The 27,520-nt window shown below is 41.2% G+C and overlaps 1 protein-coding gene across 1 annotated transcript in view; it reads left to right on the top strand.

The window, feature by feature from the left end:
* Positions 1-24,791, top strand: part of FTCD (formimidoyltransferase cyclodeaminase) — a 30,879-nt gene extending 6,088 nt beyond the window's left edge. Inside the window, exons 4-14 of the mRNA XM_075829552.1 lie at positions 488-576; positions 1,307-1,486; positions 7,774-7,911; positions 7,990-8,121; positions 9,109-9,170; positions 9,358-9,484; positions 14,642-14,803; positions 14,941-14,984; positions 18,901-19,039; positions 23,535-23,630; positions 24,661-24,791. Coding sequence (XP_075685667.1) covers positions 488-576; positions 1,307-1,486; positions 7,774-7,911; positions 7,990-8,121; positions 9,109-9,170; positions 9,358-9,484; positions 14,642-14,803; positions 14,941-14,984; positions 18,901-19,039; positions 23,535-23,630; positions 24,661-24,744 — 1,253 coding nt within the window. The 3' untranslated portion in view covers positions 24,745-24,791. The remainder of the gene's footprint in view (positions 1-487; positions 577-1,306; positions 1,487-7,773; positions 7,912-7,989; positions 8,122-9,108; positions 9,171-9,357; positions 9,485-14,641; positions 14,804-14,940; positions 14,985-18,900; positions 19,040-23,534; positions 23,631-24,660) is intronic.
* The last annotated feature ends 2,729 nt before the right edge of the window (positions 24,792-27,520 follow it).

Below are 27,520 nucleotides of genomic sequence, written 5' to 3'. Positions count from 1 at the left end.
AACTGTCCCGTACTGTAATCATGATTACAGTACGGGACAGTAGTTCCACGGAGAGGCAGGGACTCCTAGCGTCGTACATCACTATGATGCTAGGAGCCCGGCTCCCTGCAGTGTGTTCGGTCCGGGTCTTCCGGCCGAAATACGTTCCGTACATTACGGACGTAACATGGTCGTGTGAACCCAGCCTAACAGTACAAATGCATACCTGTCAGAAGGAGTCAAAACACAATGCAAGAGAATTTAAAGAAGTATTCCAGTTTATTCTTTGGTATAATGAAAAGTTATACAATTTTCTAATATACTTTCTGTATTCAAGTCTCACCCTGTTCAAGATCTCTGCTTGCAGTCCTTTAAGAGGAAACTTTTTGTTTACTTTCAGTGGACGTTTTTATTTAATTTTTTTTGTCCTTGTGCGACATCGTTGTATACTAAAAGTAATTCCATTGTACTTGTGTGCTGACCTGTCAAACCATTTATTTTCTTCTAGTTTATCTTTACGCAGAGGCGGCACGCACTGAAAGTCGAAGGACTCTCCCGGCTGTGAGAGCTGGAGAGTATGAAGCGCTTCCCACCAAGGTTAACTGAGCTTCATGGTTCTAAATCTTAGTGAATTCTCAAACTTTTGCTTAATAAATGGCTATATAGTGCACCAATATAAAACCTAGCATCTTTGTAATGTATACAGCTAGAGGTGTATGTAGATGGACAGACATATAGGTAGGTGTATGAATGGCTCCATGTTTGAGTTCCTGTTTACCCTGTGAAATATAAGAAAAATCGAAGACCTGAAAACTGTCAACAACCAAATTAGCTGCTGTTGATGGAGCTTTGTCACATGTCTTTATTTAGCACTTTGAATTGAATGGGCTTTGGGTCTGAATGGCCTATTAACTACTTATGAAAGCCAGGCCACAGTCGGTATTGTCATTGACACATAGCCAAATCACAGCAGGATGCAAGTGTACACCTAAAATACATTCTAATCAGCAGCAGCTTGCATGCTTGTTGTCGGTTTCCATGTAGCAACAAGACTTTCTTGTACAACATAGTAAACTGAAGTGAAAAAAATATTGAATACTGCATTCAAATGTCATGTAGATGCCTTGCAAGTATGCCAGATCTTACATTATTTTACACCCAGTGCTGATCAAAGTTGTAGTTTTACCTGCATTGGCATGAAGAACACTAAAATTTGTGCAGAACGTTCTATAAAGTTGTTAGGCAAGCAAATTTAAGACCTTTGCCCCATGAGAGTTGTTTATATCCAAGTTAAGAATTGACTAATTGCTATTTTTTTTTTCTTTAGTTGCAAAATCCAGAATGGAAACCGGATTTTGGGGAACCGGTTTTTGTTCTAAACTGGGGGGCAACTGTGACCGGAGCACGAAAATTTCTAATTGCATACAATATAAATCTACTGACTACTAAAGAACTAGCACATCGTTTAGCACTTAACATCCGAGAAGGTGGTCGTGGGAAAGGTCAGGTGAGCAATAAATTGTTGTGACAAAATAAAGAACAAAGCTTTAATTAGAAGTTGCAAATTGTCAGGGTTGCTCAGGGACGTGACTATAGTGGGTACAGGAGGTTACAGTTACTTAATGGCCCCTCTTACACAGAACTATACTAATACTATAAATGACATAGTGGTTGGGTGGCCCTGGTACAGATTTGGCATTGAAGCTAACAGCATTGTTACGTTTTGTTTTTTTGGGGGGGGGGGGGGGGTTGCGGTACAAAATGTTTATAGTTACTTCTGCACATTATGATTTTAATACTGAAAATTAGAACTACCACGATCCAAGTGAAAGCAGACATGTTGCCATAATTGAAAGGAAACAAAACTAGAAATTCCTATTTTAGCTTTTTGCTGCCAACCAAATGCTAAAATTGGGGATCAGAAGACCACTTGAGACCTGTTTCAATTCTGAATAGTTGGCCAAAGTTGCTTCCTGGGTAACAAGTTGCCACGTGCTACTGATGTGGCCATATAGTAGATCTTTCTCAGTACTTACAAGTATGTGAACACCTGATAACTACACATCTGAGCTTTTCATTCCAAAACCACTTGTGTTAATCTGAAGTTGGGCCCCTTTTGGGGCAGCCTCCACTCTTCTGGGAAGGCTTTCCATGAGATTTTGGATGGTGTCTGTGGAAATTTTGTGCACATTTAGCCAAAACCGTATTTGTGAGATCAGACACTGATGTTGGATGGGAAGATCTGGCTCGTCATCGGCGTTCCAATTTATCCCAAATGTGTCCAATGGGGTTGAAGTCAGGGCTTCACACCAAACTCCTCAAACCATGTGTTTATAGATCTTTCTTTATTTACTGGGGCACAGTCATGCTGGAACAGGAAAGGACTTTTCCCAAACTGTTGCCCTAAAGTCGGAAGCATACAATTGTCTAAAATGTATTTTTACTGTATAGCATTAACATTACCCTCCACTGGAAATAAGGGGCCTAACCCAAACCCTGAAAAACAGCCCAAGATCATTATCCCACCAAATTGTACAATAGGCACCATGTATGTAGTATTCTTCTGGCATTCACCAAACCAAGATTAGTTAAACCTACTGACAGATAGTGAAACATAATTCATCACTCCAGAGAACAAGTTTCCACTGCTCCAGAGTCCGGTGACGGCGTACTTTACACCACATCTGATGCTTGGCATTGTGCATGGTGATCTTAGGCTTGTGTGCATCTGCTCAACCATAGAAACCCATTTCATGAATGTCCTGACACACCGTTCTTGTTCTGATGCCCCTTCCAGAGGTAGTTTGGAAGTCTGTAGTAAGTTATGCAACAGGGAATAGGCAAAATTTATGTGCCACGCACTTGAGCATTCGGTGGCTCTGCTCTATGAATTTGCGCCATCTACCGTAAATCCTATATACAGGGCATACATGCTGCATCATCTGGCACAAATTATGTATATCATCCCTTATAACTTACGACTGTACTCCCAAAATATATTGCACCAAAAAGAAGAACCAAGGAGTCTCTAAGTCAAAAATTACATAATCTTTTTATTTGACAATATTACACTGTTTACAAAAAACAAGTTTCTAAAAATGAATCACAAATAAAAGCATGGCCGCCACATGGGTCAATATACATCAGATATGGTCATATATGTAAAGACACATTACAGTATACCTCAAAGACAACAATATAGGTAGTGTGATGTAAATAGGATGAGGTATACAGGCTACAGGTAATATGTTAAACTGCTTCAGGAAAACGGTAAGAGGGATGAGACTCCCATGTATGGAAAATGCAAAAGAGAACAGGACTGAGAAACAACGTGTTATAATGTCCAAAAAGAAAAGCTCAAATATGTGTAAATATCGGGGAGTTGTTCATGCATATATAAGAGAGCCCAAATACCATGAACCAGCAAACACTGAACCAAGGAGCACTATCAAAGTACTAACCCATGTAGCTGAGACTCCAAGAATGGCGGCCGGCCCCAACGCGTTTCGGCTTCCGCCTTCGTCTGGGGGTGACATCTACAAATATGTCCCTCCTATTTATCTAGCCTAAGGACCAATCAAAAAATGATTGGCCAGGTGAAAGCATTGTATAATACACATACCTCAATCAGCTGTGGCGTCATGTCCGCGTTTGTCAGTAGACAAACATCACATGGTGTGGGCATCATGTGATACGCGATGAGTGCGCCGCGTGATGATGTCACAGCGGCGCCCTTCATCCCGCGCACATCAAGATGCCGACTCCTAGTGAGTTGCCAAGGACGCCAGCGCATGCGCACTAGATTGAGGCATGTTAATAATAGATCCACCAAGTGTAATATGTACGTATAGAGAAAGATTACACATCGTACAATGAGAATTAGATGTTCAATGTTCATAAATGTTTATAATTATACAAAAACCATAGTAATCTATGAATATATATGGTTTTTAACCCAAAGGAAATACCCATGTGATATATCGCACAAAATCTTCAAGAAAATGCATAATAGATTTATATTAAAATACATGATTTTATATTAAGACATAAAAAAGAAATTAAACGTGAATTAAACCATTATGTCACAAAATATACTGTGTTGAACAGTACACATTAGTGTATGTACATATATCTTTTATAGTGAAAAAAGAAAATAAAATAAATAAATGAGTAAGTGTTATATATAACAGACAAAAATTATATACACATACATACACATACATCCAAGTATATATCTCAAACGCATAACACCATACCATATAAAGTAAATATAGAGATAAATATATATGCGTTTATTGTCATGCTCATGTATCTGTATGTACATAAATCATATGCACATATAGTCAGGTGAAAAGATATATATATATGTATATATGTATAGAAATTTTCTGTATGTAAAAGTGCTAACATAATAAGTACTTAAGAGTATAGAAATATATATTTCAATACTAAAGTGCAATAGTGCAAAAATTCATAAAAACTACAAAATTGTTTAAAAATTATACATTTCATTATTTTATTATTATTCTACGCTGCCATATATAGATTCCTATAGAAGTAAGACAACATCTGAAGAACAAATTGTTCTATATATATCAATCACTGTAACACAACGCTTCAGCATACATTGTTGTCTTTCACTGTATAAATAATGCATCACTGTATATCGATGGTATTTCATACACATCTACATCTGGTAGACTAAGGAAGAGAAACTAGGAGAGAGAAAAAGGAACATATGTTAAAATCACACAAAATAATACATCACGAGATTAGTTAAAAAATGATGCCACACAAACACATACACAGTGATCAGAGAAACGCGGCATACCCATGCGATTCGTTTAAGCCTCTCGGCTGCATGGTCTTCAAAGTCCAAATCCATTTACTTTCCAATCGCAATAATTTCTTCATCAAATCTCCACCTCTTATATTTAATTCCACATGGTCTATTCCTCGTACCTTTAGTAGTCTAGAATTACAATTGTGATACTGTTTAAAATGGCGTGGAATCGTTTTCAATTTCTCTATTTTATCAGTATCATGGACCTCCTTTGCAGATTCAATATCCCGCACATGTTCACGTACTCTGATTCGAAAATCGCGTGTGGTCAGTCCTATGTATATTTTATTACATGGACACACTGCATAATATACCACCCCGCGTGTAGCACATGTAATGTGCCACACGATTTTGAATATTTTACTTTTCTCAGAATCAGTAAACTCTTCTGCACGTTCAATATTGGGACATGAAATGCATCCTCCACAAGGGGAACACCCCCATTTTGGGCCTTTGGTCCCAAAGAATCTAATTCCCTGTGCAACTGGGGTATAAAAACTTCGGACCAAATGGTCTTTCAAGTTTTTGGCACGACGATAGGTTACAGATGGCTGTATAGGCAATATTTTATTGAGTATCGGATCAGCTTTCAGGATCGGCCAATATCTCTTTAAATAATCTTTCATCTCTTCCCACCGGGAATGATATGGCGTGATAAATCTCACCTCGTTAATTTTATTTTCTCGAACCGCTGGTTGTAAAAGTTTGTTTCTCTCCGTTTCCTGAGCTCTTTTTTTCGCTTTCCTGATGCACCGATTGCTGTAGCCCCGATCCATAAACCTATATTCTAAATCCTTAGCCTGTTTTCTAAAATCTTCCTCTCTGGAACACGTACGCTTTAGTCTAAGAAATTGACCTGTGGGAATAGCAGCAATAGTTTGTTTAGGATGTGCAGAGGTAGCGTGTAAAAGAGAATTCACAGATGTCTCTTTCCTGAAAAGATCAGTTTGGACATCACCATTTACATCACATTGGATTTTAATGTCCAAAAAATCTACTTGTTTTTTGTCACATTTGTATGTGAGTTTGATATTCTGATCATTCAGATTTAATTCTGCCATAAATTGCTGTAATTGTTCAAGAGTCCCCTGCCAGATCAAGAAGATATCGTCAATGAAGCGGGCCCAAAAAATGACCCGGTTCATTGACGTACCGTGATCTGACAGGAACAAATTTCTCTCCCACAGCCCCAGGAACAAGTTGGCATATGAGGGGGCACAAGATGCCCCCATTGCCGTTCCCTGGAGCTGTAGGTAGAATGACTCATTGAACGTGAACACATTGTGTGTCAAGGCAAAATCTAATAATACACCAAGCAGTTTAATAAGCCCTTCCTCCAAATTGCTCGTACTCAAGAAAAAATTGGTAGCTTTTATCCCATCGTGGTGTCTAATGCTGGTATAAAGCGATTCAACGTCGCAGGTGACTAACCACATGTCGACATCTAGATGGGTGCATTCCAATTTCTGTAAGAGATCTGAGGAGTCCCTGATATAGGAGGGTAAGCATTCCACTAATGGCTTAAGATAATAATCTATAAATTTACAGATGTTCTCTGTAAAGTTACCTTGGCCAGAGATAATCGGTCTTCCTGGTGGAGTCTTTATATTTTTATGGACTTTTGGCAAAAGGTACAATGTCGCTACTACAGGTATTGGAACAAGGAGTGCATCATATAAATCCTTAGTCACAACTCCATCATCCATCGCTTGTTTTAGAATTTTGGCCAGTTGTTCACTATAAGAAGAGATAGGGTTGAATGTTAATTTTTTGTAGCATTTTTTGTCTCTTAACTGACGATTCGCTTCGTTTACGTACATCGTCCTCGGCCACACAACAATGTTTCCCCCTTTATCGGCGGGTTTGTAAATGACGTCTCTAAGATTTTTTAACTTATAGAGACTTTCTCTTTCATTTTTAGATAAATTGTCATTAACCAAAGTTGTTGGTATTCTATCAAATTCTTTGGACACTGTTTTCACGAATGTATCAATTGCTGGGCATAGGAATAGAGGTGGAAATTTGGCCGATTTTCTTTTTATACAGTCAGGAATGGCTCTTACCTGTATGTCATCTTGTTCGCCCATAAGTGTTTCTAGATCTCTTAGTGCAGTCCTTTCCTCAACAGTGTCAAAGATCTGATCCTCTTCCTTATAGTGCCATCTCTTGAACATCAAGGTTCTGGCAAACAGGTTCAGATCTTTTATGGCTGTAAAAGCATCAAATGGTGCAGTCGGTGAGAAAGTCAAACCTCTGCTTAATACATTTATATCAGTTACAGAAAGTATATGTTCTGACAAATTGATTACCTTGGGATTTCGATCCAAGGATTCAGCAGGTCTGTTAGCTCTCCTTTTATTATAGCCACTATCTTTGTAATCAAATCTGCTCAACCATAGAAACCCATTTCATGAATGTCCTGACACACCGTTCTTGTTCTGATGCCCCTTCCAGAGGTAGTTTGGAAGTCTGTAGTAAGTTATGCAACAGGGAATAGGCAAAATTTATGTGCCACGCACTTGAGCATTCGGTGGCTCTGCTCTATGAATTTGCGCCATCTACCGTTTTGTGACTGAGTTGTTGTTACTCTTAGCTGCTTCCACTTCATATTAATGGCACTTACAGCTGACCACGATAGTTCTAGCACATCAGAAATTTCTTGAACTGACTTTTGGCAAATGCAGCATCCTATGTCATCCAAATTTAAAGTCACTGAGCTCTTTAGTACTACCAGTGTTTGTCTATGGAGATTACATGGCTGTGTGCTTGATTTTATGCACCGGTTTGCAATGGCTGTGGCTGGAACACCTGAATTCCATAATGAAGAGGGGTACCCGCATACTTTTGGCCATATAGTATAATTTCTGCGGACTGCAGGACTGTTTTGCCTTTGTATTGGAAATGTAAATAATTTTAATATTTAATCTTTGCTATTTAATTTCTGTTGACAGCCTGGACGACTCAAAAAAGTGCAGGCAATTGGATGGTTTCTGCAAGAAGAGAATCTGGCACAAGTATCGGCAAATTTATTGGATTACGAAATTACCCCTCTTCACACGGTGTATGAAGAAACACGCAAAGATGCCAAGGTGCTCGATCTGCGTTTTGTGCCCATAAGACGTGTAGATTGTGGTTGGTTAAGCTAAACTGCTTTTGTCTTGTTTCAGGAGTTAAACCTTCCAATACTTGGCTCTCAGTTGGTGGGTTTAGTTCCCCTTCAAGCACTGTTAACTTCCGCAGAATATTATATTAAAGAAGAAAACTTGTTTATATTGGAAGAAGAACACAAAATTCGACTGGTAAACCCTCTCCCCCCATAATGAACCTGTTATTTATAGTCACCTGTACTTTGTTTGCTTATTGCCCTTCACATTTCTTGGGCGAATTATACAACGCACTGTGAATGCATGTCATTTGGTTATACAGCCATCTTGATTTACATTGTGTTTTCAATTACACCTAAAATTAATTTGATTTGAGGGGAAAAAACTTGTTCGTATAGCAGTTTGTAGTGCATTGCACAGGGTTGACACACAACTAATGGAAAATCCCCAGTATTTCGAGAAGGTTCTACCACCCAGTCGCTTATCAACAGATGTGCTTGCTATCCGTCCTCCATACTCCCAAGAATTCCTTGCTAACTCCTCATTCTATAACATTAGAGTGTCCGAACCATAAAACTTAACCCTCAGGGTGCCAGTACATGTGTAGGGTTTTGAAGCCAAAACTAAGTGTAGATCATAAAGAAATAAAAAGTATAAAGGACAGATACTACTACTCTTTCAATCCAAACCTGTTTTTGGCTTAAAAAAAACGGCATAAAAGAACATGACCGAAACCTGCACGTGTATCCGCACCCTAACCTATGTGGATGAATATATGTAATCTGTTTTTGTAGGTTATTACTAAAAGTAGAGTGAAAAAACACGGCGCCACATGTGTGTATCAATTATGAATTTGATGGGCAAAAGATCGTAACTGCTCACCTGTAAAGTTAAAAGTAATCCGCGAGTTCAAAGCTGCTGCCGATCCCAACGCAAAACTCCAAAGAGATGCCAAAATTGATTGATAAAGAATAAAAAACGGGATACTGAGGCGCTGCTTGATAAAGAGTTAATACATTTAATTGAGGTAGTATAAATAGACAATTGCTACGCGTTTCAACGCCGGACTGGCGCCAGTGCGGCGTTGAAACGCGTAGCAATTGTCTATTTATACTACCTCAATTAAATGTATTAACTCTTTATCAAGCAGCGCCTCAGTATCCCGTTTTTTATTCTTTGTAGGTTATTAACAGACTTGGATTGGACTCTCTGGCTCCCTTTGAACCTCGAAAAAGAATTATTGAGTGAGTGGGCTTTGTTATAACACACATACTTTATTAAGACATTACTTCTTCAAACGTTAACTTCTGTCTGTCATACGCTTATTTTTTTTTTTTTTGCTGCCTATCTGGTATTCCACCTTCCGCACCCTTCTTACGTTTGTAGTGAGCTATAGTGTATAGTGTGTATGTATATTGGTTTATATTACAGGTACCTTGTCCAAGATGACTTGTCCGGGGCACTTATCACACAGACTTTGAAAGGATTTGTGCACAGTGTGGGCACACGGACTGCTACCCCCGGAGGTGGCTCTGTATCTGCTGCTGTGTCAGCTATGGTAAGTGAAATGGGTAAGAGCGATTTAAATGGTGATAAAGATAATGTGGTGCTTCTACACCCAAGTTAGGGACGTACAGGTTTTTTATTTATTTTTTATTACTTTTTATTTTTTTTGCCAAATGAACACAAAACCAATTGACCAAGAAATTTGTGTTTCTTATTTAGTACCTGCTTTTCAAGAATACTGGTTAAGCACTCCAAATTACTCACCCCTTAAATATACAAAGTTATAAATATGCATTTCATCTTAATTAATAATGGTGTAATTGCGCTGATAAATCTGCCTCATTCTATATTGATTCTGCAATATTTTCCAGATCTTTTTGCTTTCAATGAATTAGAATTTTCATGTTTACTCCAGAGGTTGAAATCCTATAATTACGTAATATCAGAGCTGAGTGTTTTTCATATAAGTGTATCCAGCCTAGGCCACTTCCTGCGAGCGAAAATACATCAGCGACCGCACAATCTTCCTCCCGTTCTGATAGTGTGCTCCATTTTATTAGTGTATGTAAAACGTATCCACCTGTAGTTCAGGCTGTTTATTCTAGATCAGAAACCACGGACGCAGTTTGGGATATCTGGGCCTATACAGTAAAAAATCTTTAATGCTTGAGGGAACCATTTTGGGTAAAGCTGTTTGCCCTAGCAAACCTCAGATTCCAGTACTCCAATAATCCTAAAATTATTAAGTTTGTCTTGAAGAACTTTGATATGTTGGGCTTTTTATTCTAGCTGTTCACTAAAAGAGTGGGATGCATCCTCCAAATCCGAAATCTCTGTTCCACGTCGTATCGGTTTCTGTGATCAGTGACTTGAGACTAAGTCTAGGGAGGATTGATAAGTGGCCAAAAAGGAATCTTCCTTCCACTGTCCTTGGTAGTTACATCTGGATGAGATTTATGTGCAGATTAGGTTGATAAGATAACTAAGAGCTGTTTGGTGACTTAACAATGCACTGTCTATATCCACAGCCCGACACACAGGAGCAGAAATGTGTTGGCGTGGCAGCCCAGCTCTAGAAAAGGGCAGCACTCCTTCACATGTCCCATCTTCCAACTTGCACCCATGTACATTTGGTGGACACAAAGATTTGGGGAGAAGATTTTTTTAATAAAAATTATTTTCTGTACATTTTCAGCCTGCAACAATATATTTAGTGTAACCCTAATAAATGGGACCGACTTGAAAGTGTGGGAGCTTTTTTTTTTTTTTTTTTTTTTTTTTAAGACTCTTGACCAGGCCCCTGACAACAGTACCAGTTGTAGTGCCCTGATGGCAACCCTGCCATACAATTGTAGGGAACTTGTGAGTTATTGGGTCTGTACAGATTTTCAGCCTCTGGATGTAAATTAGAATGTTCCCATTCACTGATAGTAAGAATGTGTTCACACGCAGTAGATCATTGCGGTAAAATCCATTCCATAAATCTAAATGGCGATGTTTTTACAGTATGCGCGTCGTTTTCAACAAACCCCATTCAAATGAGTAGCAGAGTGGCAGTAATTTTGTCAACAAATCTGCAACGTGTCAACATGCCCTAAAAAATGCACTCCTGTTTTGTATACCCCCCCCTTTGTAAATGTGTATTGGCTTGCCTGGTGTTGTATATCACGGACCATCGCTCCATTCCAGGCAGTCGCGGGGGTCACGTGATCTGTACTCTGACAACACAGACCCTACAGTTTTTACTGTAGAAACCGGATGTCAATCTCTACGCAAATCTGAGACTTACATTGGGGCTCTCATGGGCATGCATTGAGAGCCTGACTTGTGGTCCCTGCAGCAGACGATGTAGAATTTGAATAGTCAGAATGAAGTTCACGGGACCCCACGGTGGCCCCTGAAATACAGCACCAGTTAAAGAGGCTCTGTCACCAGATTATAAATGCTCTATCTCCTACATCATCTGATCGGCGCTGTAATGTAGATAAGTGTTTTTTATTTTTAAAAAAACTATCATTTTTGACCAAGTTATGAACAATTTTAGATTTATGCGGATTAGTTTCTTAATAGACAACTGGGTGTGTTTTTACTTTTTACCAACTGGACGTTGTACAGAGGAGTGTATGACGCTGACCAATCAGTGACTTATCCGTGTCATACACTTCTCATTGTTCCAGCCCATGGTACAGTGTGATTGTGCAGTGAAAGAAGCTGGACTGGAACAATGACGCTGATTGGTCACTGATTGGTCAGCGTCATACACTCCTCAGTACAATGCCCAGTTGGTAAAAAGTAAAATCACGCCCAGTTGTCTATTAAGAAACTAATTAGCATAAATCTAAAATTGTTTATAACTTGGTCAAAAAGTATTGTTTTTCAAAATAAAAAAAACACTTATCTACATTACAGCGCCGATCAGATTATGTAGGAGATAGGACACTTATCTGGTGACCGAGTCTCTTTAAGTATCTACTCATCACTATATTACATTTACAGGTGGGAGGTGGAAAAATACAAACTGAGTTCTTCTTTAACAAACCAAAGGTGCTGCATGCATAAACTGTTCTAGGATAAAGTTAACTTTAGGGCTTATTCAGACGAACGGGATATACGTCCGTCGCACGGACCTATATTAGTCTATGGGGCAGTGCAGACAGTTGCGTGATTTTTACGTAGCGTGAGTCCGCTGCGAAAAAGTCACGACATGCCCGTTCTTTGGGCGTTTTTCGCGCATCACACACCCATTGAAGTCAATGGGTGCGTGAAAATCACGCATGCCACACAGAATCCCTTCCGTGGGACGCGCGTGATTCGCGCAACAGCTGTGAAAAGGATGAATGAAAACAAAAAAGGACCACGTGCTTTTCTGTTTACAAACATCCAAATGGAGTGTCATAATGATGGCGGATGCGCGAAAAGCACGCAGCCGCGCATCATATGGTGATGACACACGGAGCTGTTAAGTGCCTTTTGCGCGCGCAAAACTCCGCATTTTTTGCGCGTGCAAAACGCACACGCTCGTGTGAATCCAGCCTTACCTGTAGCAATCTACTCTTCATTTCCAACCCTGGTCTAAATAAAAGTGTAAATCTGGATAGTATGGGCAACATAGACTTTCTTTTTAGAACTGTTTTTGTGCACAAGGACCAATGTATATAAGAAAGCTATAAAACTTTTCATTCTACAATGATCACTCTTTATTTCTATAAAACTGGAAAACCCCTGTGATTCCTACCGGACTGGTTTAGCAGTGATGTTGGTTTACAACATTCTTTCGACACCCTTTCTAGTAAAGGAAGAAGTGCCCATCCTTACCTTGCGTACTGCAGAGCTCGTGTTTCACTTCTCCACGCTGTAGGAATCTGTTCATTATAAGGACTTCTGTTCCTAATTGTGTAATAGCTTTTTGCAATTTGTTCTGCTATACTTCACATTTTAGTTCTCAAAATATCGCTCTAAATAGTGTGTGGAGAGGACAGGGTGGTGGTTATGTCTAATGTGCTGCACAGAGCAAAACCTGAAATGTCAAACAACCGACTCCATGTCATGAGCTTTTCAGAACTTCCTTAGACACTGCCTAGCTTTTCCTCATTTTATAGCTTACACGATTCAGAAGATGTTAGGTCTACGCTTACAATACGTGCCCATTATTCGATGCTTCAATACATCTAAATACATTAAATTATTTTTTTTAACTAATCACTTTGCAATGTAATCTTGCTAAAAAAAAATATCCTATTTTATGTCTACAGCTACTATTGACTGTCTTCATAGTTACAGACTTCAATGCAGTCATGTTACTCCCCTCCATTTCACTTCCTGCTGATATATATTTGGTAGGTTAGCAAGTACTGGAGGGTCAGATGAAAGCAATATGACTAATAGCTCAGACTCATTGGGGTTTATTTGTAGTCTGTAACCATAGAGACACACAGGTCCGCATAGGAGCTGTTAACAAAATGGTAGTAAATTTTAATCAAGACTGTTTGCAAAGTTGATCTTTAATTTAGATGCATTGGAGCAATAAAATAAATGGTTGCAGAGGTGCACATACTTTAATGTCGTTCGATGAAGACAACACGTCCTTTTTAGAAATGCATAAAATAATTCATTAAAATATCACCTGATCGTACTCTATGCAAGTGGATGAGACTACCTCATGAACACAACCCCCTTTTTTTTTTTTTACATTTACCACTGCAGGGGAAATGTAGTATCACATGCCAGCCAATTAAATTTGTGCCAGAGTAAGAACCACTCTTTTTGAGCAGCTCTGGCTCAAAGGGGGAAGGGGTACTAAACAGGGACCCCCTTCCCTTTATGACCTATATATGCCCTAGAAGACATCACTTTTTTAATTTGCCCACTACAGAGTGTGTGTATGTGTATGTGTGTGTGTGTGTGTGTGTGTGTGTGTGTGTGTGTGTGTGTGTGTGTGTGTGTATATATATATATACCCACACGCATACATGAATGACTACACTAGTTGCAGGGAATATACTAATCTAACATTTTTAAAGAGTCGAGGATTTCTTCTAAAACCTCAGTCCTACCTGTTTTTGTTGTCTTCTCTGATCCATTGTTGTCTAGTTTTGAAATGAATAGATTGGTTTATGGATGCCATTATTTTTTCTGGGATTTAACCAAGTGGTAAAATGCATCAATTTATAGTCAAACTAGTTATCTCTTCAGTACCCCAAAAATACTATCAAGAAAACTCATGTCACTTTGTGTGAGCCTAGCCTCAGCCAAGCAAGCATGCCACCTCCCTACCCATGTTACTGTACGAGTGCACTTTTTCCATAGTTTGTAAGTTCTTGGAACAAATTGAGAGTAGCGATACATTTATTCTGCAGTTGTATACCACTTGACATACTTTTATTTTGATTTTTTTTTTCCATGTACCATTGTATTGCGCTTTTAAATACAATTTAGGGAATAGTATACCGGCCAAATATTTGCCAAAAGAACACTCTTTTGGCATACCTTTTGGCTATTGAAGTCTATGGGCACTATGGATGTAAATTATGCCGAGCTATGGCATGAACTAAGCCTTACCTCCTCGCCCTGTTACTACCAAGTGAATAAAAATTTGCACTGAATTTTTGGAGTGGACCTTTGATTTGTTATTTGTCCACCTATCATTAGATTGAGCAGTAAACTGTTATGCTGATTATTGCACGTTGGTTAACTAACATTCTCATTGTAGGGCGCGGCACTGGGTTGTATGGTGGGCCAGATGACTTATGGAAAACGTCAATATGAATCTTTGGACGGAGTGATGAGAGAGTTGATTCCTCCATTGCATCATGCAGTCGATCAGTTGCTAGCCCTTGTAGACTCCGACTCTAATGCATTTGGAAGTTATATGGTAATAAAACAATCTTATTTTCTGTTCCTTTTTGGCAGGTGTTGACTTTAGTACTATAATGTTTTATACATTTTTGTAGCCCATCTTTCCTCCTTTTTTTAAGGGATCCATTTTCCACTATTTTTCCCCATCTGCAGGCTGCTCTGAAGCTTCCCAAATACACTGAAGAAGAGCAAGAAAGGTGAGTTAGATGTCTAGATGAGTTAGCAAGAAAGATGTCTATTCTATGACATTATTGTAATATAAATACGGTCATTGACTTCATGTGATGGAAAATATTTACTTATTATCATTATGCTAAAATATAGTAACCTAGGCTTGTGAGCCCTAATAAAAATTCCATATCGGCCCATTCCCAGGTGTCACATGTAGGACTACTATAATAATAATCTTTATTTATATAGCGCCAACATATTCTGCAGCACTTTATGTAATGTCTGTACATGTTCCCTCTGAATTCTAGAGACCAAACTAATTTACAATTCAAACGAGGAGTGAGGACCCTGCTCACAAGAGCTTGGGGGGAGACAAAATGTAAAAAGTGCTTGAGTGCAATAGTCCAGCCATCTTTTATACACATGGAGTGGTAACATAAAGCTGCATGAGCCGCTCACCAGTCAGTATCTGTATATGACAGACATGAAGCGCATTAAGGTGCAAGGAGTGTGGGGGATATTGCTGAAATGAAGGTCAAGTCCTCATGACTAATGTAAAAGGGGGGGGGGGGGCAGGGAAAGTAGTCAGATTAGGGCCTGTTATAGGTCTGTCTAAAAAGATGTATTTTCAGGGCATGTTTAAAACACGATGTTGGGAATTAATCTGTCTAGGGTAGATCATTCGAGAGAACTGGTGCAGCACGAGAGAAATCTTGGAGACGGGAGTGGGAGGTTCGGATTACAATGGATGTTAATCTAAGGTTGTTGGCAGAACGTAGAGCGCGGGTAGGGTGGTAGACCGAGATGAGAGAGGAGATGTAATGAGGGCAGCACTGTGGAGAGCTTTGTGGGTGAGAGTAATAAGTTTGAATTTAATTCTGAAGGGATGGGCAACCAGTGCAGTGACTGGCAGAGGGTAGAGGCGTTGATGTAGCGGTTGGTCAGAAAGATGAGTCTGGCTGCTGCATTGAGGATCGATAGAGGAGAGTTTAGTGAGGGGAAGACAGATTAGTAATGAGTTAAAGTAGTCAAGACGAGCGTGGATCAGAGCAACCATGAGCGTTTTGGCTCATTCACCTCAAAAACAACTCCAGAATCCGCCCTTTTCTTACGGTTGAAAGTGACAGGAGCAAAAATAAACCCAAGACAGGGCGTGCTAGGAGTTATGGTAGTGCCACACACTGAGATGGAGACAATCCGGTTTAGGGAGGTTAGTAGATGATTGGAACACAAGCTCAGATTTAGAAAGATTCCGTTTCAGATAAAGAGGACATGATGCTAGAGACAGCGGACAGACAATCACATGTTTTTTTTTTTTTTTTAAATAGAGCAGGGGTGATGTCCTGGGAAGAGGCGTATAATTGGGTGTCATCAGCGCAGAGATGGTACTGGAAGCCAAATCTGCTGATAGTTTGTCCAATAGGGGCTGTGTAAAGAGAAAAGAGAAGCGAACCTAGGACTGATCCCTGAGGAACCCCGATAGCATAGGGAAGAGGAGAAGAAGTAGAACCAGCAAATGACACACTGAACGAGCGGTCAGAGAGATAGGAGGAAAACCAAGAGAGAGCCGTATTTTTAAAGGAACAGTGTCACCAACATTTTTTTTTTTTTATATCAGTTTTATGTTAGGGTTTTATTAAAAACGTTTATATTTATTTGTGTGTTACTTTTTTCTAACACTTTTTCTTCCCTATGGGGGCTGCCATTTTTTTTTCCATTTCTGTATGTGTCGATTAACGACACATACAGACATGGAATACGGCAGCTCCAGTCCCATAGGGACTGCGAACGGGGCCCGTTCCATCCACTATGATGTACGCCGTGTGTGTGGGAACGGCGCATGCGCCGCTCCCACACAGTCCGATTTGAAATGCGCGCCGTCCGGCGCCATTTTCCTGTGGACCGGAAGTCGCGGCCGGGCAGTAAGATTACTACTTCCGGTCGCGGCTTCCGGACTTGTGCACATGGAGCAGCGGCAGCAGACGGAGCGGCGGCGACTGGAGCAGGTAAGTGATTTCTATGTATGTTCGTGTTTCAGTGTGTTTTACTAGTGTATGTAAACATTCTACACTGTGTGTTAGCTCAAAAAATGGCGACACACAGTGTAGGAGGTTAGACCGTTCAAACCCCTCGTTTCTCCCGGCACTAGCCAGGATAAAGGAGGGGGGGATTCGGAGAGCTCACTAGAGCGAGGGATTTTTTTCCCAATTTTGCAGCATAAAGCAATGTGGTTGCTTTACCACATGCAATGCTGCAATTTTGGGAATGGCTCCATCTAGTGACCAGTGCAGGGAAATATTATAAATTGAATCCAATTTATAATATTTCCTGACTCGTGAAAAAAATAAAAAAAATTAGAACAATGTTTAATCACCTACACACTAATTGTTTAACTAAAAAAAAAAAAACATGTTTTGCTGGCAACACATTCCCTTTAAGGCCAATAGCGTGGAGCATGTTAAGTAGGTGTTTGTGGTCTACAGTGTCAAAGGCTGGAGAGAGATTTAGTAGAGAGTATGAAGATGTCCCTTAATGACTGTCTTAATGTGCATTTTAGGGCATTTACCAACAAAGTATTCCATTTCCTATTAATAGTCTAGAAAGCAGCTCCTGTGATGGTCAGACACTGCATTTTTGTAGTACTTTACATGTAAAGCAGTGCAAAAGTACAGGTAAAACAAAGTAATTATGATTTGCAGCTCCAGTGCCCCTCACTGACATTTTTAACAATGATTTCAGTAGGGGGAGGGGATGATCCATATGGTGTAGTGGGTTCGTTTCTCAGCCACACATCTTTACTGTATGTAGAAGTCCTTTAAGACACACAAACATGAATCTGCAAGCCTATATTCTGAAGCGTCTTCTACCAATATATGCTCTTTCCCCAGTCATTGCTTAAAGAGTCTGTCACCAGATTTTGCAACCCCTATCTGCTATTGCAGCAGATCGGCGCTGCAATGTAGATTACAGTAACGTTTTTATTTTTAAAAAACAAGCATTTTTGGCCAAGTTATGACCATTTTTGTATTTATGCAAATGAGGCTTGCAAAAGTCCAAGTGGGCGTGTATTATGTGCGTACATCGGGGCGTTTTTACTTCTCGTCAGAACGCCCAGCTAGTAGAAGAAGTATCATCCACTTCTTTTCAGAACGCCCAGCTTCTGGCAGTGCAGACACAGCCGTGTTCTCGAGAGATCACGCTGTGACGTCACTCACAGGTCCTGCATCGTGTCAGACGAGCGAGGACACATCTGCACCAGAGGCTACAGTTGATTCTGCAGCAGCATCGGCCTTTGCCGGTAAGTCGATGTAGCTACTTACCTGCAAACGCTGATGCTGCTGCAGAATCAACTGTAGCCTCTGGTGCCGATGTGGCCGACACGATGCAGGACCTGTGAGTGACGTCATAGCGTGATCTCTCGAACACGGCTGTGTCTGCACTGCCAGAAGCTGGGCGTTCTGAAGAGAAGTGGATGATACTTCTCGTCAGAACGCCCAGCTAGTAAAAGTAGTAAAAACGCCCCGATGTACGCACATAATACACGCCCACTTGGACTTTTGCAAGCCTCATTTGCATAAATACAAAAATGGTCATAACTTGGCCAAAAATGCTTGTTTTTTTAAAATAAAAACGTTACTGTAATCTACATTGCAGCGCCTATCTGCTGCAATAGCAGATAGGGGTTGCAAAATCTGGTGACAGAGCCTCTAAGTAAAATTTTGTGTTTCACTCCAAGCCTGGCATTGGCACCATGCAAATGTGGGAATATGCTAGATAAATCTGTTCTATGCTTGTCTAGCCAATGGTGGGGTAGACAGGGGGCCACAGTGACTGTAGCTCCAGGGCTTACATCACCTTGGGCTGGTCATGTCCCGCTCTCTGCATTGTATACTATGTTTTGACAACATGGTGATTTGTCGTGGTTTCTTTCTTTCTTAACAGACGTTTCCAGGCTTTACAGAATGGTCTGAAGGAGGCAGTGAGTGTGCCCCTAAGTCTGGCTGAGAAAATAAACACTTTGTGGAAACCGCTATTGGAGCTCTCCAAACATGGCAATACATCATGTATATCAGACTTGCAGGTACTGACATGGTATTCAATATACTCTGATTTATTTTTATTTTCTTTCTGAGTGGCTATGCAGTTTATTGGACAAATGCTGATCAAACCACCACCTTACATTCATATGGCAGCAGGAGAGGATTTTTATAGAGGAACTACTTATGGAGTTTAGGGCAGAGAAACCACCACTCTCTTCTTATTTGACCTTTTAGAATAGACGCAGATTCTGACAGATCTGATTAGAATAATGACCACTTCAGTTTTTTGGTGATGATTTTAACGTGGAAAGCACATCTGAATCGCTCCAAAAAATGTCTGAAAGCGGAGCGGATTTTTAAAAAGAAAATTAAAAAATTCCAAATTTTTCCGCGGTAGCTTTTAGCTGTTTCTCTTTCTTGCTGTGGTACCACCTCTGACCTCCCATTGAAATCAATGGGTGGCAGAGTTTATTTTTTTTTTTCTCCGCGTTTTCTGCCTGCAGCGCTCAATGGCCACGGCCAAAAGACTCAGTGAAAATCGTGGCAAGAAATTGCAGGCGGGTCAAAATCTGCCTCAAATTCCTGAAGGAATTTCGAGGCAGATTTCTCTGCCTGCAAAAAAAACAACTGAACAGGTCCTAATAGCGCTGCATGCCGCTGATGTTGGGACAGATCTGGCACTGCATCATGGTTCCCATTATAAATGGAAACCATGACACAGATGTGAACAGAGCCTTCTCTGACCACCTGTAACCAAGTGAAAAATTAAGGGAACTACAATAAATCAAATAAGGGACTAAAGTGTATACATTGGTATTTAGTTATTGGTGTGAACACCAAGGCCGGCCTTGGGTTGGATGGCGCCCTATGCGGGACTCTCTATTGCTGACCTACACAAATCAAGAATTAACAACATACATAGACACGCACATACTGGAACATATATACTGTACATACATGAAGATATATATATATATATATATATATATATATATATATGTGTGTGTGTGTGTAAAGATACAGGCATGAACATATACAAATACATAAAAGGCACATATTTACAAGCACAGAGACAGTCACATACAGACCCACATATATAGCCACACAGGTGCATATATATATATATATATATATATATATATATATATATATATATATGGGGCGTAACTAGGAAAGACTGGGCCCCATAGCAAACTTTTGACTAGGGCCCCCCCTCTGCTGGGTATCACGCAACCCCCCCCCCCTTTGTAGATAGTGCCTCCCTATAGATTCCACCACACAGCGCCCCCCTATAGATAGCACCATACACAGCCCCCTGCAGATAACGCCATACAGCCCCCTCTGTAGATAACGCCATACAGACCCCCTCTGTAGATAACGCCATACAGCCCCCCTGTAGATAACGCCATACAGTCCCCCCTATAGAGAATGCCATACAGCCCCCCCTTTAGAAAATGCCATACAGAACCCCTCTGTAGATAACGCAATGTACCCCCCCCCCCCAAAAAAAACGGCCTATAGTTTGTCCTACAAAAGACATGCATCCCCTATCCACAGGATAGGGGATACATGTGTGATCGCTGGCAGCGATAAGGAGAATGGGGGACCGAAAGTCCCCCGAAGTTCTCCATGACTAACCTCGGACTTCCGGCGTCTGCGCAGTTCAATAAAAATGAAAGGAGCGCTAGTCACGCATGCGCACAAGCGCGACCGGCGCTCCATTCATTTCTACGGAGCTGCCGACACAGACCCCGGAAGTCCGAGGTTTGTCATGGAGAACTTAGGGGGGACTTTCGGTCCCCCGTTCTCCTCATCGCTGCCAGCGATCACACATGTATCCCCTATCCTGTGATTAGGGGATACATGTCTTATGTAGGAACAACCCCTTCAGTGGCGTCGTGCTGTAGCAGCCATAGCGGCTGCTAGCGGAGCCTGCTGCCATGGGCGGGGGCCGTGCCGGCGGGTGGCACGGGCCCCCTCATGCTGCAGGCCCTGTAGAAGTCGCTACGGCTGCTATAGCGGTAGTTACGCCACTGCGTATAGGTTTGTACGGCGTAAAACTACAGCTCCCAGCATGGCCTGAACAATGATAAGGATATGCTGGGAGATGCGGTTTCACAAAAAAATCCTATCACCATCATCTCGCTGCAGATCATACAGTGACTACATTACTGATTAGAGGCAGAATAAACATTTACATTAAGTGACTCACCGGTGACGTCTCAGATTCTAGTTCTTTTCTTCTCCCTCCGGTTCAGACATCTATGATGGATTTCTACCGGCCATGACCCATTTCTGCAGTTTTCCGTTCAGATGTCTTCAGCTTCTCACTTTTAAAACATTTCTGCACCTGTAAACAAAGTTAAAATTCTCAACACATCTAAATATAACTGTCACAAACACACAACGTGGCCCCTGTAGATAGTGACCTACATAGAAGCCCCTATAGATAGTGCCCACATATGGACTCCAGAGCTGCAAGGCAATAGTGCTAACCACTGAGCCACGGTGCTGCCCTACATATAGCTTCCCCTATAGTTCTTGCTCCACGTATAGCCCACCTCTGTACATAGTGTCTCACATATAGCTCCCCCTGTATATAGTGTCCCACATATAGCCCACCCCTGTAGACTGTGCACTACATATAGCCACCCTGTTGCTAGTGCCCCACAGGTAACCCACCCCTGTATATAGTGGCCCACATATAGACCCCCCTGTATATAGTGGCCCACATATAGACCCCCCCCTGTATATAGTGGCCCACATATAGAGCCCCCTGTATATAATGGCTCACATATAGAGCCCCCTGTATATAGTGGCCAACATATAGACCCCCCTGTATATAGTGGCCCACATATAGAGCCCCCTGTATATAATGGCCCACATATAGAGCCCCCTGTATATAGTGGCCCACACCCCCACATATAGACCCCCCCTGTAGCTACTGCCCCACATATAGACCCCCCTGTAGCTACTGCCCCACATATAGAACCCTATATATAATAGCCCACATAAAGATGACCCCCCCCCCCCCACTATAGATCATGCCATTCACATTTTTATGAGGGGGAAAAAACAAAAACTTGACATACTCACATTCTCCGGTTCCCACGCTGTTCACTGGCGATGCAGACATGCTCTCTTCTGAGCATGTCTGCAGGAGCTGAACGAGCGTCCTCCAATGACGCTGATTGGCGGGGCAGAATGACTTGCCCCGCCAATCAGCACCTTCTAAGCATGGAAGCGGCGCGATGATGTCATCGCGCCGCTAGCCAATCAGTGTCATTGTAAGGCACTGGATGGTCAGGCACGGAACATGCCCGGCCATTCAGTGCTAATACATGTATTTGGCTGCCGCTAGCACTGGGGCCCCCTCCGGTGCTAGCGACACCTACAGGCATGAGAGGGCCTGTGTAAGGCTCGGCGTCGCGGGCCCCACAGTAGCGACGCTACCGCTGTAGTAGCCATAACGGCTGCTAGCGGCGCCACCGGGCCCCCTCAAGCCCCGGGCCCCGTAGCAGCCGCTACTGCTGCTACCGCGGTAGTTACGCCACTGATATATATATATATATATATATATATATATATATATATACACACACACTGCCGATAATGTTGTAGATAATACCTGCAGTCCTCTGTAACACGCCAGGTAACACACAGTGATAACTCGGAGTACAGATAATGTAGTGGCTGTAAATACACAGATATATGCTCAATCTCCAATGGTGTCTCCCACCTGAAAGATAAAATTGTTATTTTTTAAGCAAATATAATATTTTGATCACTACGGAAAAAAAAATCCTATTAATCGCATCACTAAACATCTATTCAACAGTCAAGCTAATTCTAGGTTCACAAAGCATATCTTTATGTTCAGGAGGACCATGTAAAACCTTTTGCCATACTTATTCCGCAGATGTTTGCAACTCTGCCCCCTGACTATTTTGGCATACAGTATGTCTTGCTAATAGTCTATAGACATATTCATCAAATATGTCAACGTTTCCCAATATGCTGCATATGCTGAGAGTCCAAACGTGGTGTGAGCCTAGCCATGCTGAAAGAGTCCAAACGTGGTGCCCTTAGGGTATGTACACACGACCTCTTTTCAGACGTAATGGAGGTGTTTTACGCCTGAAAAGACGGCTCCAATACGTCGGCAAACATCTGCCCATTGCTTGCAATGGGTCTTACGATGTTCTGTGCAGACGAGATGTCGTTTTACGCATCGCTGTCAAAAGACGGCGCGTAAAATTACGACCGCGTCAAAGAAGTGCAGGACACTTCTTGGGACGTAATTAAAGCCGTCTTTCATTGACTCCAATGAAAACCAGCTCCAATTACGTCCGTAAAAGACGCAGTAAAAAACGCGTGCACTTGTAAAAACGTCTGAAATTCTGGAGATGTTTTCTCCTGAAAACGGCTCCATAATTTCAGACGTGTTTGGCGTTGTCGTGTGCACATAGCCTAAATGTTTCTATTTACATTTTTTTTCTTCTTATTGTAATACATTTTTGACTTATGCTTATGTAGGTAGCAGCTAAAGCTTTAGAGACGGGAGTGTTTGGAGCTTATTTCAATGTCCTCATTAACCTCCGAGACATTAAGGATGAAGAATTTAAAAGTCAGGTAATAATTCCGGTGTAATATGTTTCATACATTTTCTTTTCTTTTTTTATGAACTCCCATTCACACACTGCGTTCTTTTCTGCTGGGGTTGTGTGGTGTTTTTAGTTCATAGTGCAATTTTTCTGGATGGTGTGCCACCAATGGGGAAGAAAATGCAAAATATTATTATTATTTTTTTGTATGATTCAGAAATGGAAGCCAAACAAGATACTATTTCTATCATGGATAGGTTTTACCTATGGCACTATGGTGTACCTACCATAGAGGCAGGGCACTTCTGAGACCCCTGGTGGCGGGGGACCTTGAACTAAACTGCTTCCCCTGCTTGCTGTTACACTGTCATAGTGTCTGCCTACAGCCACCACTAGGGGAGTAAACTTAATAAGGCCCCATGCATGTGACCGTAGATTTTGTCCGGAATTACGGACCGTAATTATGGTCCCATTCATTTCTATGGCCAACTGACACCTTCCCGTAAATATTTACGGGAGGGTGTCCGTGCGGTAGAAAGGCTCCGCAAACGATCGGTCATGTACTATTTTAATTTTTTTTGCTTTTTACGGACCGTGCTCCCATACTTTTATATGGGAGCATGGCCCGCAAATGTGGGCGGCTGCCCGCAGCCGGCTGTGCCCGAAATCACGGACAGTGATTGTAAAGCTCACATGGAGTTCAAAACTAGCGCTATACATCTATATGCAGTTAGTGCCTCTTAGTGGTGGCTGCAGGAAACCAGAAATATAGAATTTATAAGGTCAAAAAAACCTACAGTCCCCGATATAGACATATATTGGCGAAAATGCGGTTGTTTGTATGTTTTTGTTTTTTCTAACCTAAAAACAAAATGGTTGACGTTCACTGACAATTGCTAGTTTTTGCGCAATATGGTGCGCAGTAAAGTTACCTAGGGGTTTAAATGATTGTGTATATTAGTTCTAGATGAGTCGGTTGGTGTAATTTGAGTGTTGCATCCCCCCCAAAAAAACTACCGAAACTCAAATTTTTGGCTGTTTTTTTCAACCCCTCCTAGACTCAGAAGAACGTTTCCCAGCTGTTGGAAGATGCAAAGGAGTCTGCTGGATCTGTGCTGCTACTTTGTCAAGGACGGAACTAAAATTTGACAAAATAAAAATCGAATATACTGACTCCATTCTAACCGTACACCTGTGTCTTTTGTTTTTTTTAATTAACATTGGTATAACAGACAATCGCTGAAACATTGTTTGCTGGAAACCACGTACTAGTGTTGATTATAATAGGAGGATAGAGACTTTGATCGTATTCTTTGAAATTATGTTTTCTTTCCATAATTATCTTTAAACATTCCCTTGTGGTAAATGTATCCTTTTGGTTGCCCTGAATCTATGAATAAAATGCACATGTAGTGCAGAACACAAATATGACTATGTAAGTGCACAAATTGGCTTGACAAATCCGATATTTAAGGGGATTCTGTCACCAGAAATTGGTGTATCAAAGCAGCATCACAGTGATCTAGTATAGCTTCACCTGAATGGAACACTGGTTTAACTTTTCAGATGCGTGGCTCCATTGCAGAGATAATAACTTGATAACGAGGGCGTCACCGGTGCTACAAACGAGATTACTTTCTAGCCCCAGTCCCTCCCTTCTTTGATTTGGCCAGGCAGGGTACAAGACGTGATCACGCCTGGCCCCGTGTTCTCCATGAGCGCGCCATTGGCCTCTGAATCGGTGCGTGCGCAGTACATCACTGAAGTTTCACCGATCTAATCAGCTATACTGTGCATTCTCCGAATACGTCACACTATAACCAGGTGTAGTGTGACATAATCAGCACATGCACAGTACAGCTGATTTAGACCGGTGAAACTTCAGGCAACTTAAAGTGTATGTTCACAAATACCAAAGGTTTAGCAGACAAAATGGGGGAGCTTGTGGCCTTGGTACTGGAGAAACATATCGAAATAGTTGGTGATGCCAAAACATGGCTAGACTCTTCACATGATTGGGCTGTCAATCTTCAGGGTTTTAGGGCTTATTCAGATGAGCGTATTATACGTCCGTGTGCTGTCCGTAAAAAAAAAAAAAATGGACAGCATGCAGTCCTATGCAATTCAATAGGGCCATTCACACGTCTGTGGGTCTTCATGTAGTGTGTCCATTGCGTGAAACTTGCTGCATGTACTATTTTTGGTCCGTTTTTGCAGAACACATCGGCCATTGAAGTCAATGGGTGCATGAAAAGCATGAAAGCACACGGACATCTGTGTGCGGCCTGTGATTTTCACGCACCGGTTGCTACAGTAATCGGGGAAAAAAAAACAAGAAAACGGAACACTAATACCACACGGAACTGAAAAGCATGAAAGACGGTCAGTTTTTTTTGTGGACGCAAAACTGACACGCTCGTCTGAATAAGCCTTTACCCGGTTTCGGAAAGATGGGGTGAATAGGAAAATGGATGGAGTATGCTAGAAGTGAAAAAGGCAATAGTGGGTGAACATTGTAATTCCACCACAAGGTTTCAATCGCCTCACAAAGTGAGGCAAACTAATGAAGTAATTTTTGGTGTTCTCTATAGACCCCTCCTGACCCAATAGAGTGGGCTGCGCAGACTGGTACCGTAGTGATAATGAGCGCTTTGAATTACCCAGCTATTGATGGGTTTCATGGTTCTGCTTCAACTGCAAAGGGAAGAAAAATTCTTCATGTCCCAGGATCATTTTAAGGCCCAGTTTATGGAAGAGCCGATAAGAAGTGATGCTCTGTTGGAGCTGGTCATCTAACAATGCAGAGCTTGTTGGGAATGTCCCTGTTCTGGAAAACCTTGGTAATAGTGACCACAATATAATTTTCATTTTACCTAAACGGTAAAAAACAAAATGCAGGCAGGAAGAGAAAAAGTACTTCTTTTTAACTGGGTACAATGAATGTCAAATAACGATAAAAATGCTGAATGGTATTGCTTAAAATCTAGTACAGATAATCATACTGCAAAATTTATAACAAGGTAGTAAATATAAACCCCACATGGCTTACACCTAATGTAAAAGGGCAATAAATGGTATTTTTTTAAATAAAAACCTAAGCGTTCAACTTTAGCCTTTAAAAATTACAAAAAGCTTATTAAAATCTAATAAAATCATCAAAAATATGGAACGTGGCCAAAGAAAGCAAAGCAAAACCCAAAAATTCTTTAAGTATAAATGCAAAAAAACCCCAAGGACAGAAAATGTAGGACCCATAAATAGTGGTAATGGGGAATACGTCACAGGGGACTAGAAGAAGACAGATACTAAATGGGTTCTTTAGTTCTGTATATACAACAGAAGAAAAAGCAGCTGAAGTAGGAGATGCCAGTGCTGATAATTCATCAATTAACTTAATTGGCTGCGTGTAGATATGTTCCAAGCTAAGTCAAATAAAATAAATGTGTACAAGGCCCCGGGACCAGATGGGTTACAACCAAGAGTTAAGTTATTTTTGTCTAAATCTACAAAATATTTATTTTAGGGTCTGACCGCTGGGACCGGCACCGATCACTAGAAGGGGTTTCCCTCGCTGTTACTGGTAGCCCCATAGGAATGGAGCCATAGTGCACATCCTCTACCACCGCTCCATTCATTTCTATGGGGCTGCCGAAGATGGCGCACGGCAGCCCTGTAGACGTGAATGGGGCAGTGGCCAAGCATGCGCACTAATGCTTCATTCCTGTGGGGCACCCAGGAACGGCAAGAAAAGCCCATTCTCGTGATTGGTGGGGGTCCCAGCAGTCGGACCCCCACCGATGAGATGTTTATCACCTATCCTGTGGATATGTGATTAAATATTGATTATGTGAAAATCTTTTTAACATCCATTGTGGGAAAAAAATATTTCAATGGACTATATGCACAGGAGTATGTGAC

The sequence above is a fragment of the Rhinoderma darwinii genome, chromosome 6 (genome assembly GCF_050947455.1).
Source record: "Rhinoderma darwinii isolate aRhiDar2 chromosome 6, aRhiDar2.hap1, whole genome shotgun sequence".
Classification (NCBI taxonomy): Eukaryota; Metazoa; Chordata; class Amphibia; order Anura; family Rhinodermatidae; genus Rhinoderma; species Rhinoderma darwinii.
This window is presented reverse-complemented; position numbering and strand designations above follow the sequence as displayed.